The following is an 18,388-nucleotide window of genomic DNA, read 5'->3' as shown; positions in this document are numbered from 1 at the left end:
TGTATTATATACTGTACATCTGAAAATGTTTGTTCTGAAGTTGATTGATAATGTCTGATCTCTCTCAGTGGATTTGACTCTGGATCCTGATACAGCTAATCCATATCTCATCCTGTCTAATGATGGAAAACAAGTCGGTGAAGGAGACATCAGGCAGGATGTCCCTCAAAACCCAAAGAGATTTGACGATTCAGTTCAGGGAGATTTTACTATGAGGTGCAGGTGAAGGGAAGACTGAGTGGGCTTTAGGAGTGATTAGAGAATCCATTAACAGGAAGGAGGACATTATCCCGATTCCTGAGAATGGATACTGGATTCTGAGTCTGGTTGATGAGAATCAGTATGCAGTTAGTGATAATCCATTGGTTATGTTCCCTTACAGAGAGACACTTGAGAAAGTGGGAGTGTTTGTGAATTATGAGGAGGGTCTGGTCTCTTTTTATGACGTGGACTCCAGATCTCATATCTACTCTTTCACTGGTCAGACTTTCAGTGACAAACTCTATCCATATTTAAGCCCATGCAAAAATGATTAAGTCAAAAACTCAAACCCACTGATCATCACTCCTGTCAGTTAAAATGAAAAGAGATCAAATGAAATCTGAAAAGATTAACTATGGATGTGTTTTTTTTAGAAGATGGAAATTAAAAAAAAAAACACATTAACCACAAAGTATATTTTACTTACAATTATAAAGAAAATTAATATGTGATAGAAAAAATGTGTACATGTGCAAAATAAAACATGAACTATAATAAAATATTTGTGAGAAGTATATACATTTGAGTGGCCATATTTTAGTCTATATTTTCTAATTAACACAATGACTTACTTGCTTTTGTCTGTCATTAATACTTTGCATTTGCTTTTCAAATCTACTATAAAATTTTACATGATTTAATATTATATGTTGAGTTTCTTTTTAATATGCTACATTTCCAGCGTTTCTATTATGTTATTTTGTAAGGAAATCTCTGAAGCCATTTTCTCTCTCCTCTCCAGCTGTTAACATTGAATTACTTTTGAAATTTTGTGGTCTTTGGTTTAAATTTCTGCATATATATCTGCAGCATCTGAATAAAGACAAGTGTTCAATTCTATAACTAATATTGCTAATAATCGAAACAGATTGCTGATTATTATGCAAATACACATTGAAGAACGATGAATATCTGTTCACACACAATAAACAACAGACAGGATATGAATAAAATAGGGTCTTTATTGTTGACTTTCATCAGTTGTGAATGAAAATACTGAATTATTATTACTTCACAATGAAAGAGTTTTTCACTTTGGTTTGACCACAATATCGGTGAATCCGTGAACCTGAGTGAGCTGACGACAGTCCATCGATGCCAGGAGCTTCTGAGAGCCGGAGACGGTGGGAACAAACTTCTCCATCAGTGTAACCGTCGCTAGCTTCTCCACATCACTGACAGACAGAAACACAATATCAACTCTCTGGAAGATTTTCACTCTAAATATCATATTTAATGTAGTACAATTTATGTTTCTAAACAAATCTAAAGTGCATGATCACGTCACAGCTGAAATTAAACTGCTGTTAAACACTGAAAGTCTTACCCATATGCAATCTTTCTGACGCTCTGCATTCCCAATCCCTCTATCCGGAACAAAACGTTCCTCAACACTTGTGACAGCGGGTTCTGGAACGTGATCTTGACTGTCAACTCTTTACCCACCACAGCGCTATCTACAGGCTGAAAACAGTACAAACACAATCAATGAATGTAGAGTTTCTATTTGTGATGAACTGAATCCAAATATGACACCTTCAGATGTTTCACCAGGTTGCAGTTCCTCACTCTAAGCATCACATAACTTCAGAAGACTTGGTATATAGTGCACTACTCTTTATGGTTACATAATCTAACTGCGACCAAAATGCAACATCATGAAACATAAACATGTTGTGACAAATAAAGACTAGTGTCTCATTGGCGTACAGTGATGATGAGGTCTGGTGTGCGCAGTCTGAAGTTGAACCGTGTGGCCAGAATCTGTTTGGTCTGATTGACCCGTCCGGTGAGCGTGAGCATCAGAGCGCCCTGATCCACCAGATGACTCATGTACTCCTTATACTGCAGAGTCCAGGGAATAGTCTTGGCTGAAGGGAGACAAGAGAACATGGCATTAATGACAATGATAAAACAACTGTGTGCCATTTTGCATTGTAGTTTTGGAGCAGACTGTCTGTGTTATGATTTAAAACAGCAGCTGTGTTGAAGAGATTTCATGCAAAGTCTTTGCTCTCATATTCCAGTAATTAACCCAACATAGTTGGATTTGTTAAAAATCACTTGAGGCCTGATTTGCAGTCCGTTTTCAAATGCATTCAAAAATGTTCAGTGGTGTTAAGGCAGACCATATAATGCTTACTTTCAAATGGAATTTAAATAGATATTTCTGTATGTGAACAGCATCTTAATCAGTTTGATTGACCTGAGATTTATGCATCTTGATTAGCTAATGTTGCATTCAATTTCCTTAAATTTAAGGGGTTTAACAGTCAAACTTCACTAACTCTCTTGCGGTTTGAGGTCGACAGGAATCTGGTCCTTCTTCACGGTGGTTTTCAGCACTCCAGTGTAGTACATGACCAGAACCTCATACAGCAGACTGGCCGTGCGCTGCTTTGAGCTCTTGTTCTTCAGGACGATGGAGAGTTTGGCGTCTTCACCGATACGAGGTCCTGCCCCGTCTATGACGATCTCAACGCTCACGTCGTTGTCGGTGGGTGATGGGTACAGAGTTGGCTTGGAGCCGAAGCGACTGGCCGTTTCCACAGCGATGCGTTCCTCTTCCGAACCTGACGGATATGAAGATAAAGGGAGGGAATGAGGAATGTGAGTTGCTGCATTTTATTCAAGAGTTGGAATATTAGCCCTGTTCAAAATACTAGAAGATTAAGGCAGATAAAGGGAAATAGTCAGGCGACGTGGTATAATGAGCACACTCACGCCCTTAAGAAAGCAGTCGGAAAAATGGAGCGCAGCTGGAACAAAACAAAACTAGTGGTATTTCGCATTTCGTGGACGGAAAGTGTTATTGCATACAGAAAGGCCTTAAAAAATGCTAGGATCTGCTTACTTTTTCACTCTCTTAGAGGAGAACAAACACAACCCTAGGTATTTATTTGATACAGTGGCTAAATTAACGAGAAATAGAGCTTCAACTTCTGATGTTTCCAAACAACACAGCAATAATAACTTTGTAAATTTCTTTGCTTGCAATATTGATACTCATAGAGAGAAAATTATAGCCATGCAACTGTTCACTACAGTATCACATCAGATGTCAAGCCCTGAGGAACAATTCCATTCATTCTTTGCTATTGGAGAGGAAGAATTGTCTAAACTTGTTAAATCATCAAAATCAACAACATGTACTATATGTATGTTAGACACTATACCGACTAAGCTATTGAAAGAGATGCTTCCAGATGTTATAGATTCTCTTTATTAGGATGCATACCAAAAAATTTTAAGCTGGCTGTTTTTAAACCTCTTATTAAAAAAAGCATGGGCATATGATTTTGAGCATGGTTCAAATCATACTTATCTGACCGTTATCAGTTTGTAGTAGTAAACGAAGAGATGTCACATCAATCACAAGTTCAATATGGAGTACCACAAGGCTCAGTACTAGGACCGTTGCTTTTCACTCTGTAAATGCTACCCGTGGAAGCATGGCGTTAGTTTTCACAGTTAAGCTGATGATACTCGGCTCTATATTTCTTTGTGCCCCAACGAAACTTATCAATTCTACTTAATTCTGAAAAAACATAGATTCTAATTAATGGACCAAAAACCTCCGCACGTAATAACCTAGAATACTGTCTAACACTTGATGGCTGCTCTGTTAAGTCTTCCTCGTCAGTTAGGAACCTGGGTGTACTCTTTGACACCAATCTTTTATTTCAAAGCCACATTTTTAGCATCTGTAAAACCCCATTCTTCCATCTTAAAAATAAAAGTCTTTTGAGCTGCATTTCTTGTATGAAAGGTGCTACAATTAAGATTATAATTATTACAATAATTTAATATGCATATGTATGAATATTAAATACAAACATGTATGGAAATGGGTTAATATTAGGGTTTACTGTTTATTTATTTATTTTATTTATCCTTTATTTTACCAGGAACAATCCCATTGAGATATAAATCTCTTCTACCAGGAAGTTCTGGCCAAAATTACAAATTAAATTACAATTAAAAATACATGATAACAAGGAAAATCTATCTGTTTATGATTCCTTAAAATGTTTTACAGGAAGGCCGCTGGAGGTTTTGGACACAGATGCATTAGTTTTGTTACCCTCTGGGTATTTGTAGAGGTGTGTGATGTCCATGCGCTCTTCTGATCCCACAGCTTTGGTACTGATGCGCTGGCCGATGGAGTTCTTCTCCACGCTGATCTGACTGAAACTTCCATCGGGTTTCTTCTGCCAGTAGATTCTATCACTGTTCACCTGAGACACACAGTGAAATGATTTCAGAGATTTAGTAGATGTTTTGACTCAGAGCTAAAATTGATTAAAATGCTCAAAATGAATCATCATCAGATCAGCAAATGAGGGTAAAAAGAGGTTTATACTTTATGAAAGTTCTCACCTCAGCAAAGACGAACGGAGTGTCGAATTTCAGGTCGACTTGTCCATTGCGGACTGCAGATACGGGTGTGGGACCGCAGCGGTACGAACCCTGGCTGGGCTCCTGAGGGGTCGCATCCACCACCTGCCACCCACCGTAACCTGACGGCAGGTCTGGTCGGGTCATCCACGACTCATTCCACACGTGGAAGTTCCTGCACCGAAAGAGAGCGATCGTGAGAGTGTTTACTGGCAGTCAGCAATTTACACAATAAAAGTAGAATAAAATAGAAAGTCACATTTGGTCATGTCAGCTTAACCTTCGAAAAATAATGATCATCAGCCACAGGACGTCACACTAAATACTTTATTACTGTTTTATTTTCTGTTCATTTAATATGATGTTTGAATCTTTTTCAACCCTTACGGAAATTTGGGACAGGTCAAATATGGTTTAAAACCCTAAAATTTACATTTATAAACACTATGTAAACAACAAAATAAATGCACAAAAAGTATATAAAAAACTGAATTAATAAAAAAAAAAAAAAAAAACCATACATCACAATTAGCCATTTTTAATTCTAAAGGGTTAAATATTAAATCTAAGTTTTATATTAGATAATTGTTCATCTAACATATCTATTACTTCTCAAAATAAAATAAAAATGAGATTTCTTTGGGACAGCTCTAAATACAGTTCAAAACCCTGATTTTATACTGATAAAACACTAAATAAACAACAAAATAAATGCACAAAATATATATGAAATTATACTATTTGTTTAATTTAAATTTAATCAAAAGTAAATAAAAATTCTTCTATTTCCCATAAATCACAACTAGCTATTTTTCATTCTGTATGTTATATATTACTAGATATAGGTTTTTAGTAGATAATTGTTCATCTAACATATCTATTACTTCTCAAAATAATAATAAAAATGTTTTTTTTTCTTTTAATGCAAAATAAAAGTAATGGGATGCAGAAATGTCTGATAAGCGTCTCTCTTCTATTTGAGAAAATCCCCCAAAAAAACATCATAATCTAAAAAATGTAAAAAAATGACATACAGTAATTATAAAATGACACTAATGACATTAATGCCAATAATCAAAGGAACATGTGACAGACATTGATTGATGGATGGTTGTTTTTATCATACCAGACAGAATCGTCGGTCAAGTCTTTAATTAATTCCAGCTTTTCATCAATATAAATGTCTGTGGTCAAGGAAAGATCTGTGTCGTGGGCGGAGCTGAAGTTGCTCACACAACGAGTCGGAATACCGAGACATCTCAACACTGAGAGAGAAACGGAAAGAGAAACACATGAGAAATAACACCACATTAGATTTAATGACACAGACAGCTGAAGGAAACTAGTGCCCCCTTGAGGACTGACAGTTATTACAACAAACACGTGTGCATTGCGCTGGCCAATCATTCTCGTCTGATTTGCATACACGCATAGCGTTGGTTTTTGGCCTACTTTACAATTGCATTCGGTCATTTAGCAGATATTTTTACTCAAATGCAAACGATTTATGATACAAATAGCGTACACAAACCGCAGTTATGCACGTACCGGATGTCGTGACTCCAGCGTAGACCCAGCACTGGGCGAATTTGACCGGATTTCCTGCACTCTTGAAAAACTGTCTCAGGATGTCTCCGCTCCCACTCCAGGCGGTGGGCGCTGTCCCGCCTACATAGCTGTCCGACCAATTACCCATCAGCACACCTCGGTCATCATTAGAGTTCACCTGTCACAGAGAAGAGGAGGAAACCTTTTCAAAACAAGTGCGTCTCAGTTCTTGAATCGGGCATCTTAAAGGTACAGTAAGTGATTTATGAGAACCCTGTTGAAAGTGAATCGGACCGAGCACCAAAACACACTTGTAGCCAATCAGGAGTAATGGGGCGTGTCTACTCATGAGGGGGGAGGTGCCTGTGCTGCATAGTGTGTTAGTGAATTTGGGGCGGAGCTATCAAGATAGGAGCGTGTTTGTTTAGATGATTTCAAATATCAAAAGCATGTCTTAGAAATTGCTTACTGCACCTTTAAGGCGCGTTCACGTCATGTTGTAATTACAATAATTATGAGATTACTGCTTATAAAAGAGCAAAACTTCTGAGAGCAAAGACTTGTCAGTAATACATTTGTTCAAACCGTCCCACAGTTTACACAGCTTCTGAATCCATGTCCATGTCTTGTGAATGAGACTCACCAGAGCAGAGATCATCCTGGACACGATCACCGGATCTCTCCATTCGGTCATGGCGACCCGACCCCTTTCCAACAGGAACAGACACGCTTCCAGGATATCCTGCTCAAACTGATGAAAAACATTGCAAAATAATAAAAATGATCATAATAATGATAATAATAAGAGCAATAATGTAATAGTAATAGAAATAATAACGTAACTAATGTAAATAATAATGTACATAATAATAATAATAATAAAAATTATGCAAATAATAATAATGTAAATGATCATAATAGCAATAAAAATTGCAATATTAATAATATTAATAAAAATAAGTTAATAATTATAGCAATAATAATAATAATAATAATAATAATAACAACAACAACGGAAATACTAATAAGAATAGTAATAATAACAAATAATAACAGAAATACAACTACTACTACTAATAGCAACAGTAATAATATTATTAATACAAATACTATGACTAATAATAATATAAATAATAATAATAATGTCAAAACAAATAATAGCAATGGGAAAATAATAAAAATATTTTTAAAAAATGTAATAATAATAGCAATATTACTACTAATAAAAATAATAATGTAAATAAATAATAATAATAATAATAATGAGGAATAATAAAAATATATAATAATAATAATAATAATAATAATGTAAATACTACTATTGATAATAGTAATAATGTAAAAATGCTAATAATGGCAAAAAATTGCAATATTAATAATAAAAAATATTTAAAAAATACATATATAATTAATAAAAATAAATAAATAATAATAATAGCAATAAAAATAATAATAACAATGGAAAAATAATAACAATAGCAATAATAACAATAATAACAGAAATACAACAACTACCAGGGCGTAGCAACCGGGGGGACGGGGGGACACGTCCCCCGCACTTTTAGAAACTGGTGATTCTGCCCCTGCTATTTTTTTGGATCCAGCGTGAATATTTCCGGCACCGGCAGTGTTCTCTGATTTGTTACTTAGATTTGAGTGAACTAACATTCAGCCAATCACAGAGCGAATCATCTCTTGGGCGCGTCTGCTATGAGCTTCAAATCTCTTGTTGGTGTTGTGAGTTTTCGTTCGTTCATTCGCCGTCTGGGATAAAATGCACCCCAGAAAAAAAGCAAAGGACGATTACATCCTTTTTTCAAACACACACTTTAAGTATGTTACAGTATGTCGTGATGACACGAATCACGCGATAAAGTTTTCATGTTATGATTTAAACTACTGTAACGTCAAAAGACAACAGAACCTGTATGGACCTCGTCACGTCGCGCCGGATTCAGTGTGTTAAATGCTCTCCTACTTGTCGCTTTGTATAAAAGCGTCTGCTAAATGAGACGTAACAAATTATTGGTTTCTGCTGTCTTTTGTTGCCTACGTGCTGCTCGCGGAGTAGAATTATCCTTTCACAATAAATCAAATTTGTTTTGCACCGAATATCTTAAAATACTTTATCAAATTTAAAATATATATTTTTTTATACTTTATGTAAATATTCTACTTTATGTCCTAACTGGTCTGTAGGAAAGGCAGGCTGTGACGTCACTGACAGAGAGAGGGGACAGTTGCTCAACCTCTCCAGAATGTGTACAGGTGAGATTTGTATAAAAAAAAGCAGATTGACTATTTTAAGGCAGTGTTTTCTTAATTGGAACTGTTTGCCAATATTTTAAGGAATTACACATCAATTTAATTCCTTAAAACAAAAGATCAACCATCAATCACCTTTATTTATATAGTGCTTTTAATAATACAGATTGTGTCAAAGCACTGAACAGTATCAAATAGGAGAATAGAGTAATTTATAATGACAAGATTAAACACTGAATTTCCAGTTTAAGGCATTTTATTATTGAATGCAGAGAATATTTTAAATATCATAAAATATCTTTATCTAAATAAAGTATAGATGGTCTCACATTGGTCTCAAAGTCCTGCAGTATTTTTAAATTTTGAGGATGGTTTCACAAAAATAGGTTCCTGTAAGCTATCACGGCATGTTCCCAAAATTGCCACTGGGGTGCTGTAAAATGCCAATTGGTATTCTATTTAGAATTTATTATTATGAACATCAGCTTTGGGTCACATCACCATACAGCTGTCCCCCCCACTTTTAAAATGGCTGCTACGCCCCTGACAACTACCACTACTAATAGCAACAGTAATAACATTATTAATAGCAACACTACTACTACTACTACTAAGAATATAAATAATAATGACAATACAAATAATAGCAATGGGAAAATAATAAAAAATAATTTTAAAAATAATATAATAATAATAATAATAGCATTATTACTACTAATAAAAATAATAATGTAAATAAAAATAAAATATAATAATAATAATAATAATAATCGTCACTCTCTATAATGGAAGTGTGTGTTTTCGCACCTGGGCATAATTCCATGTTCTGGCTCCAATTTGCCTTTCGGTTCCGTAATAAATTCTGCCCATGCTGTTCAGAACATACTCTTTTCTTTCCGCCTCATTATCCAAAAACACAGGATCAGCTGAGGATGACAGATCAAGGCAGTGTTACTTCACTGAAGTGAATGTAATATGTAATATGTAATAATGTAAATAATGTTAATGTTGGGTTCGGTCCGTACCTTCACACCAGGGGTTGAAGAGCAGGTACAGGTCATTCGGGGTGCAGGGGAACAACAGCTTCCCCTTCGGCGAGAAGGACTCGACGGTGATCATGTAGCGGCCGATGGAGGCGGTCGGCAGGGTGTTGACCGACAGCCGGATCCGGTTGTCCTTCTGCTCAACTATCTTCATCTCCCAGCGTCTGTCTTCCAGTTCGTCCACTAACGGAACGGAGATGCGGATCCCAGTAGTAACGAAGGAATCTGCGGTAGAGAGACATGGAAATGTTAATGGTTTAGCTTTAATCAAACCATCTGTCAGTGACTCAGCTGAAGATCGATTAAGAAAAGAGAATGAAGGAGCAGCAGGATTAGATAACATAATAACTAGTCCTGGCCCAAAACCAACCACTTAATGACTCACATCCATCAGAAACACATTCATCTGTCAGTTTTTCTCTTCTGAATAAAGAGAAAGATAATTGATCTAACCGTCAGAGTGTCTGGACATCTTTCTCTCTTTGTCACACACTGATTTATTAGTCAAACAATTAGACTCCGGATGAAAAACATGCTTTCATTTCTGTAGCCGCTGTGTGTTTATATTGTATGAGTGACGGTTGAGTACACAAAGACTTCCACACAAGATATACAACAAAACAGTTTTAAATCCAGCTAATTAGCTGATTTTGGTTCTGCATCTAATATTTACTGATTCATCTGTAATCTGATCACATTCAGACATTAATTGTGATTCTTATTTTTTTTTACCAAAATCCTGGGTTGAGCCTTTTGGGTCATTTTTTAATTTATTTTTCCAGTGTTTGGGTAGTTTTGTGTTACCCAGATCCTGGGTCAGACATAACAACCCAGTGTAACCCAGTGTTTGGGTAGTTTTTATGTTACCCAGACCCTGGGTCAGACGTAACAACCCAGTGTTTGGGTAGTTTTTGTGTTACCCAGACCCTGGGTCAGACGTAACAACCCAGCGTTTTGGTAGTTTTTATGTTACTCAGACCCTGGGTCAGACGTAACAACCCAGCGTTTTGGTAGTTTTTATGTTACCCAGACCCTGGGTCAGACGTAACAACCCAGTGTTTGGGTAGTTTTTGTGTTACCCAGACCCTGGGTCAGACGTAACAACCCAGTGTTTGGGTAGTTTTTATGTTACCCAGACCCTGGGTCAGACGTAACAACCCAGTGTTTGGGTAGTTTTTGTGTTACCCAGACCCTGGTTCAGACGTAACAACCCAGTGTAACCCAGTGTTTGGGTAGTTTTTATGTTACCCAGACCCTGGGTCAGATGTAACAACCCAGCGTTTTGGTAGTTTTTATGTTACCCAGACCCTGGGTCAGACGTAACAACCCAGCGTTTTGGTAGTTTTTATGTTACCCAGACCCTGGGTCAGACGTAACAACCCAGTGTTTTGGTAGTTTTTATGTTACCCAGACCCTGGGTCAGACGTAACAACCCAGTGTTTTGGTAGTTTTTATGTTACTCAGACCCTGGTTCAGACGTAACAACCCAGTGTTTGGGTAGTTTTTATGTTACTCAGACCCTGGTTCAGACGTAACAACCCAGTGTTTTGGTAGTTTTTATGTTACTCAGACCCTGGTTCAGACGTAACAACCCAGTGTTTGGGTAGTTTTTATGTTACTCAGACCCTGGTTCAGACGTAACAACCCAGTGTTTTGGTAGTTTTTATGTTACTCAGACCCTGGTTCAGACGTAACAACCCAGTGTTTTGGTAGTTTTTATGTTACTCAGACCCTGGTTCAGACGTAACAACCCAGTGTTTTGGTAGTTTTTATGTTACTCAGACCCTGGTTCAGACGTAACAACCCAGTGTAACCCAGTGTTTTGGTAGTTTTTGTCTTAACAGATTACTTCTAATATTTGTTAATCGAGCTTAAATGTAGGCAATATAAATAAAAAAAAAAGATATAAAATATTGAAAATAAAGGAATTATGATGCAAACCAGTGGTTGTGTGGAGTATTTTAAAAAAAGTTTAGAGGATTTAAGTAAATCCGTAAACATTAATTCATGTATGAAGTAAAAAGAAGAAGCCAGTATTATAGTTAAAATTAAACAAGCCATTATGCTGGGTAAAATTAACCCAACATGTGTTCTGTCCTATATTCACCACGCCTTTGGGTTGAAAACAACCCAAATGTTGTTGTTTTTAGCCCAATGCTGATTTCATTCTGATTCAGGTTTTTCTGCTGCTGGTTTTAATGGTGTTTCTGATTCTAGGTGTGAGAGAAATGTCGCTCAACACCTCGCTTGATCTGATTATGCGAAGTCAGAGGTGCGTCCGGTGGAAATGAGGAGGAGATACTGCAGTAATGGAGAAAAAACATGAACTAAACAAACTCAAAACAAATGGTAATAGGGATTCCAGACAAGTCTGGACCTGAGTCATCTGCTGAGATGTTTGTAAGCACAGAATGAAGTCAAGCGAGCCTCTAGTGAGATTAAATTGAAAAATAATAACTGTTGTGGAACAGGTTTTTCACTCAAACTCAAACACACTCACTCAGCTGCAGTTGCAGGTTGTCTGATTTGCGGTTGAAAGGTCTGGAGAGCTCGATCCACATCTGGAAGGTCTGTCCTCTGCGGACGATCAGCTTGTCGCTGACGTAAGCGTCTGTGCGATGTTCACGTCGATTCGGCCCATCCTTGGACTTCAGGAGGTCGACGGAGCGCACCGTCAGAAGAGAGTCTGGGGAAGAGGAAGGAAAGGGTTGGACATACGGATACAGTGAAATCAAAGGAATGAACTGATATCTGAAATCATCCTTCTCCTCACCTGGAGCAGCAGCTGCTGCAGACGCAGATGAGGTCGTGGCCACAGCTGCATTTGCGCTGGTGGGGTCAAATCTAGACATTTCTGCAAGTAGGTTGAAAAATCAAGAGAAAAATACATTAAAATGTTAAATTCTTTATCAAAAATAAATAAATAAATAAATAAAATATAAATAAATTCTAATAAACACATAGATGTATAAATAGACAAATTAATAAATTTGTGAAAAAATAAAAGAAAGAAATAAAATAGAAATAAATATTCAGTGAAATATAGAATAAATAAATAAGTACAATATAAATAAATCAATAAAAATAAAATACAATATAAATAAAAATTAAATAAATAAATACAATTCAAAAAAATTTAAATTGTAATAAGTAAATTATAATAAAACTTAAAATGAGTTAAATTAAATATAAATAAATAAATATGAAATAACATGTTAATAAATAATTAAAATAAATAAATATTAAATAATATAATTAAATACAAATTTTTAAAAATAAATAAAATAAATAAATACAATTTATTTATTTTTAAAATCTTTTCTATGTCAGTCTGTATAATTTTGTAGACAAATATCAATCATGAATCAAATATCAACATGAATATTTTGAGTCTTCATCACTTCACTATTATTCTGACAAATGGAAAATCATCATAAGAAAGCAGTGCATCTAAACTGTGTGTGTGTGTGTGTGTGTGTGTGTGTGACACTGTTCAATTACTAAAACGGATCAATATATTGTCTCCTGTCAGTTTTCCGCACCGAAATATCATGTCACGACCTACTGACATATTTTGTCATCATGTTTCTCTATTAAATTCATTAATGACATGTTCTCAGTGACTATTTTAATCGTGCAAATTATAAAATCATTATGCAGTTTCTTGCTTGTCTGACACCCGTCACCTCCCACGAGTCATTATCACAGCTCATCACAAAAGACTTCAACAAAGACGCGTCACTTACACACTCACACACACCTGAACAACCATCATTAACCCTCGTGATGACATCCAGGGCTGGGAAGGTTACTTTTAAGATGTATTTCAACTACAGATTACAAAATACATGCTTCAAAAAGTTTTTTGTCACTAAAGAAAAAAAAGGCAATTGCTACTTTTTTCTGGCAATTGCAAGTTTGCATCTTCTTTTTTTTTTCTCAGAATTGCGAGATTCAAACTCATAATTGTGTTATAAAGTCAGAATTCTGAGATATAAAGTCACAATACTGACTCTTTTCTCACATTCACAAGCTTTTATCATGCAATTCAGACTTTTAAACTTGATATTCTGAGAAAAAAATTGTCAGTCTTTTTCCCCTTCATAATTGGACCTCATAACCTGCATTATAACCTGTTTCTCTTAATAGGATGAAAATAATCTGTTATTTAAATGGTGATTAAATTATATATAGAAAGCGATTAAAGAACGCTCCCTTTACAATCGCTGGAGCTGTCAATCAAACAGCCTGAGTTTATTATTCTGGACTCGCGCCAAAACTCCTGTTTTATTCAACGAATCTTCTTAGTTATGATAAAAAATTCGTTAGTGTGCAGAAATTGAGATGCAATGAAAAAATGAGAAAAAGTGAAATTCAGTACAGTACTATATAAAAAAAGAAGCAATTTTTATGATCCCAGATCCCTAATTTTATTAATTTTTTACATTATTAATATTGAATATGAATCTTATGAACAGAATTGTAGCTTAGGATGCTTTTGTAGACCGTCAGATTTGGAGAATCACCAACTGCTGTTTACATTAATTGCCCGTTACAGTTTACATTAATGTTTAAATTAAATAAATGACCTTAATACATAAATATTTTTCAGATGTAACTTGTAATTTGATTACCACCCATTTAAAATGTAACAGTATTGAAACACAGTTACTCAAATTTTGTATTGTAAATATATGTTACATGTATTTCGTTTCTCCCCAACCCTGATCATCATCATCATCATCATCATCATCATAATCATCCAGCTGCAGTAACTGACTCGACATCATCATGTCTAAACCAACGACTGATCATATTGATCATGCTAATGTGCAAAAACATGTTTTACAATAACTTACATTCTTAGGTCTCAAACTCATGCATATTTAAATATAATGCATATATGAAAATGTAATGCATATAAGTTTAATGATATTTCTAATTTAATAATAAAGTTCAACTAAGCTGTTTTGTATAAAGCATGTTATACAGGCTTTAATTTGTTACATTAACAAATATATTTTAATGCATTAATGTATTTTCAATCCATGTAAGCATGAACTATTAACATGAAGTGATCATGAAGTGCAGCAGTGCTGTTACCTGAGTCTCTGAGTGAAGTTCAGCTCTGTCTCTGACGGACGTCTGTGTTTGTGTTGATGAATTCAGGGAACGTTCGGCTCTTATTTAAATCCTGTCACCACTCCTTCTTCACTACAGAGGCGGTGACACACCAATTAATATTCAGCACACTTACTGTCAGAGAGAGGTGAAATAAAGTGGAATTCTTCCTCCTCTTAGGGAACTGGAAATATTCCAGGAAAACAAATCATCCTGAATCACGAAATCAGAAACTTAAAATCTGTGAATCATTAAAGGCAATCAATTAATACAAAGGTCCATGAAGATGAATACATTTCTGCAGCCCAAGAGCAATTAAACGCCTGTTGAACATAAATAAAAGCCTTATAGGAGCAATACATTTAAGTGTTTGCTAAATAAGTACAAGTTGAATCATTATTTATTATTATAAACATTTCTGAAAGCTTACAAATACATAAATAAAAATAAAATACTAATAAATAAATATGATAAATAAATAAATTCAAGTAAATAAAATATAAATAAATACCAATTTAATAAATTAAAATAAATACATAAAATATAAATTAAGTATTAAATAAAATTAACAAATAAATACGATTCTAATAAATAATTCAAATAAATGAAGAAATATTAAATAAAATTAATAAACATTATTCTAATATATCAAATTTAAGTATTAAATAAAATAAAAAATATAATTATAATAATAAAAATTCAAGTAAATAGAAATATTAAATGTTTTTTAATAAATAAAATTCAGATAAATAAATAAAATATAAATAAGTATTAAATAAATAAATAATAAATATATAAATAATACAACTAAGAAATAAAATTCAAATAAATAAAATATAAATAATACTAAATCATTTTAATAAAATTCAAATAAACTAATAAAATATAAATAAATTAATAAACACATTATTCTAATAAATCACATTTAAATAAGTATTAAATAAAATAAAAAATATAATTATAATAATAAATATTCAATTAAATAGAAATATTAAATGTTTTTAATAAATAAAATTCAGATAAATAAATAAAATATAAATACGTATTAAATAAATAAATAAATAATAAATATATAAATAATACAACTAAGAAATAAAATTCAAATAAATAAAATATAAATAATACTAAATCATTTTAATAAAATTCAAATAAACTAATAAAATATAAATAAATTATAAATAAACACATTATTCTAATAAATCAAATTTAAATAAGTATTAAATAAAATAAAAATATATAATTATAATAATAAATATTCAATTAAACATAAATAAATAAATACTAAATGGTTTTTAAAAATAAAATTCAAATAAATATATAAGTATATTTTTAATACAATTCAAATAAATAAAATATAAACATTAAATAATAATTTATAAATATTTATTACAATAATTTGTATTTATAAACACATTATTGAAATAAATAATAAACATTAAATAGATTTTGAATCAATAAATAAAAATAAAATAAAAATATATATAAATACATGTATTGAATGATTTATTTAAATTCCACATCTTTCTGTTTATTTCCAAGTTTGCATCAGATCTTGAGTCATCAGATACTTCACACACACTCACAGGGAAACGTTTGGATGTGCTTGATTCAAATTGGTTTTGAAATGTTTCATAAAGTGTCAAAACTGTGGCACTTTCAAAAAAATAAAATAGGTGTGTCCCATTTGACCTATATTTCAGCCTTCTTTACTATTCTGCAGTTTGAATAAACACTGAAAACCACAAGACTGATCGACAGGAATGCGGACGATGCGCTCGTTCAACATGAACTGCAGATCTTTATATGTGCAAATCAGCCTGGAAAAGGTTTTCTTAGTTTTATATCTATTTTGTGAATATCTGACCTTTAGTACCTTCACACCCAGATAACTAATAAACACACTCATACATGCATATGCACAAATTAATACTTCCATAAAGCCCTCTTATGTTCTCCATAAGGTGAGACAGAAGAAGAGGAACCGGTTTGATGAGTGAAAGGGAGGGAGCGAGGGATGAGATTAGATGAAGAAACAGTCACGAGGTGTGTGTCCTCTAATGTTCAGAAGCATGTCATTATTGTCATCGGTCTGGAATGATAAGAGCCGAGCGTGAGTGAAGGGAGGGACCGTATCAGATTCATAATTCACTTAGGCTAATTACACTGGATCACTAAAAATAACAAAATGGATAAAAATGAAATGTGAATGAAGCTATTTTTATTATTATAGACATATTATTTGTAAAAAATGGTAAAAACACAAATAAATATTATTTATAAAGCACAATACATTTAATAAAGGTGTCTGATAAATAAATACAAGTGTAATAATAATAAATTATTATAGACTATAGAAAATACATTTATAAAAAATAATAAATAAAATTCAAATGAACAAAATAAAAAGATTAATAAAATTAATAAACGTTCTAATAATAAATAAAATTAAAATAAATAAAATATAAAGATTAAATAAAATTCTAATAAATAAACATTATTCTAAAATAATACAATTAAAAATAAATAATAACAATAATAGTTTGGTTTAATAAATTATAATAATATTATAGGCTAATAATTATAAAATATATACATTTATAATAAATTTTAAAAAATAAATTTATAAAGCAAAATACATTAATAAAAGTGTCTGATAAATACATCAAGTTTATTAGTAGTAGTAGTAGTAGTAGTATAGACTCATAGTAATTATAAAATAAATAAATATATTTATAATAAATTTAACAAACAATAAATATATTGTATAAAGCACTGTATCCCAAATGAGCAAAAAGATAATTATTTTTTTTTTTTTTACTATTTCCTTGTGAACTAATTCAATATCATTTATTTGTTTTATAAGGCAATATTTAAAAACTGAGATGTAAAACATCAAGTTGTGCGCTTTAAAAATTAATAAATGGCTAAAAGCAATACATATTGAAGTTTATTTTTATTATTAGACTCAATAAACACATTTATAATAAATTTAATAAATAAATACATTTGTAAAAATTATTTAAAATTTACATTTCTTAATGACTGAAGCACAGGGTGTTGAGCAAAAATATTATTTTAATATTTAAAAACTAAAGTTTTAGTTTGATTGCCATTTAAAAGTGTCATAATAACAGAACAAAACACAATAACATTATTAGGCCTAATTTTTAATATTTGTACAATAACAGAATGAAATGTGAATTCATGTGAAGGAACAAACACTGTCACTGATTTACACAGATGTGAAACAACAGCTTTATAACAAACAAACAAAAACTAGTGAAAAGATTTGGGTCATAATCTGAAATATGATGATCAAAAGACACGTTTGTCTCAGTCTCAGACAAAACTAATCCTGTCTTAATGATTAAAAAGAAATCTGATGTTTAATATCCTAAAAAAGATCATATATTCTTTTATTAGAGTGAGGATAATTACATGACAGTCTGATGAGACATTCAGGAGCGTTTCCCCAACGGCCGAGTCATCACAGAAAAACTGTGGATATGGATAATTATTAGACTGAACTTCCTTGAATCAGCAATTACACTTCTTCTGGAGTCTCACACACACCTGAGCAGAATTACCTGTCCAACATCAGTATGACCCTGCAGAATTAAACAAGAAACTCCCAAATAATGTCAGAAACATGTTGTGCAATTTAAGATTTTTTTTAATTTTATTTGCTGATGGTTGCTGAACGAACACATTCCAACCTGCCTGATCTACAAAAATTAATATCTGTTTGCTAC

The 18,388-nt window shown here is 32.9% G+C and overlaps 3 protein-coding genes across 5 annotated transcripts in view; 1 reads left to right on the top strand and 2 right to left on the bottom strand.

Annotated features, from left to right (window-relative positions):
• LOC125260280 (E3 ubiquitin/ISG15 ligase TRIM25-like) overlaps window positions 1-18,388 on the top strand; it is a 673,153-nt gene that overhangs the window by 57,031 nt on the left and 597,734 nt on the right. The window lies entirely within an intron of this gene.
• tgm1l4 (transglutaminase 1 like 4) lies at window positions 1,204-14,753 on the bottom strand. Of its 2 annotated transcripts, XM_048178601.1 has the most exons (14): window positions 14,619-14,753; window positions 12,289-12,369; window positions 12,016-12,201; window positions 9,498-9,740; window positions 9,280-9,398; window positions 6,851-6,958; window positions 6,208-6,385; window positions 5,786-5,924; window positions 4,642-4,834; window positions 4,346-4,499; window positions 2,550-2,834; window positions 1,972-2,132; window positions 1,589-1,725; window positions 1,204-1,436 (listed from the first exon to the last, which is right to left on the bottom strand). In XM_048178601.1, exons 2-14 carry the CDS (start codon window positions 12,365-12,367, stop codon window positions 1,292-1,294), a joined length of 2,127 nt encoding a protein of 708 aa, XP_048034558.1. In that variant the 5' UTR covers window positions 12,368-12,369; window positions 14,619-14,753; the 3' UTR covers window positions 1,204-1,291. The 2 variants fall into 2 exon arrangements, with proteins under 2 accessions (XP_048034558.1, XP_048034559.1); XM_048178602.1 differs by lacking the exon at window positions 14,619-14,753 and having other exon boundaries at window positions 12,289-12,473.
• The window catches only part of LOC125260331 (AP-1 complex subunit sigma-2), a 43,226-nt gene continuing 39,548 nt past the window's right edge, over window positions 14,711-18,388 (bottom strand). The window contains exon 5 of the mRNA XM_048178670.1: window positions 14,711-14,729. Within this exon, the coding sequence (XP_048034627.1) occupies window positions 14,727-14,729 (3 nt within the window). The 3' untranslated portion in view covers window positions 14,711-14,726. The remainder of the gene's footprint in view (window positions 14,730-18,388) is intronic.

Source organism: Megalobrama amblycephala, linkage group LG24, assembly GCF_018812025.1.
Source record: "Megalobrama amblycephala isolate DHTTF-2021 linkage group LG24, ASM1881202v1, whole genome shotgun sequence".
Classification (NCBI taxonomy): Eukaryota; Metazoa; Chordata; class Actinopteri; order Cypriniformes; family Xenocyprididae; genus Megalobrama; species Megalobrama amblycephala.
The sequence above is the reverse complement of the archived record's forward strand: the minus strand, read 5'-3'. Positions and strand labels throughout refer to the sequence as shown.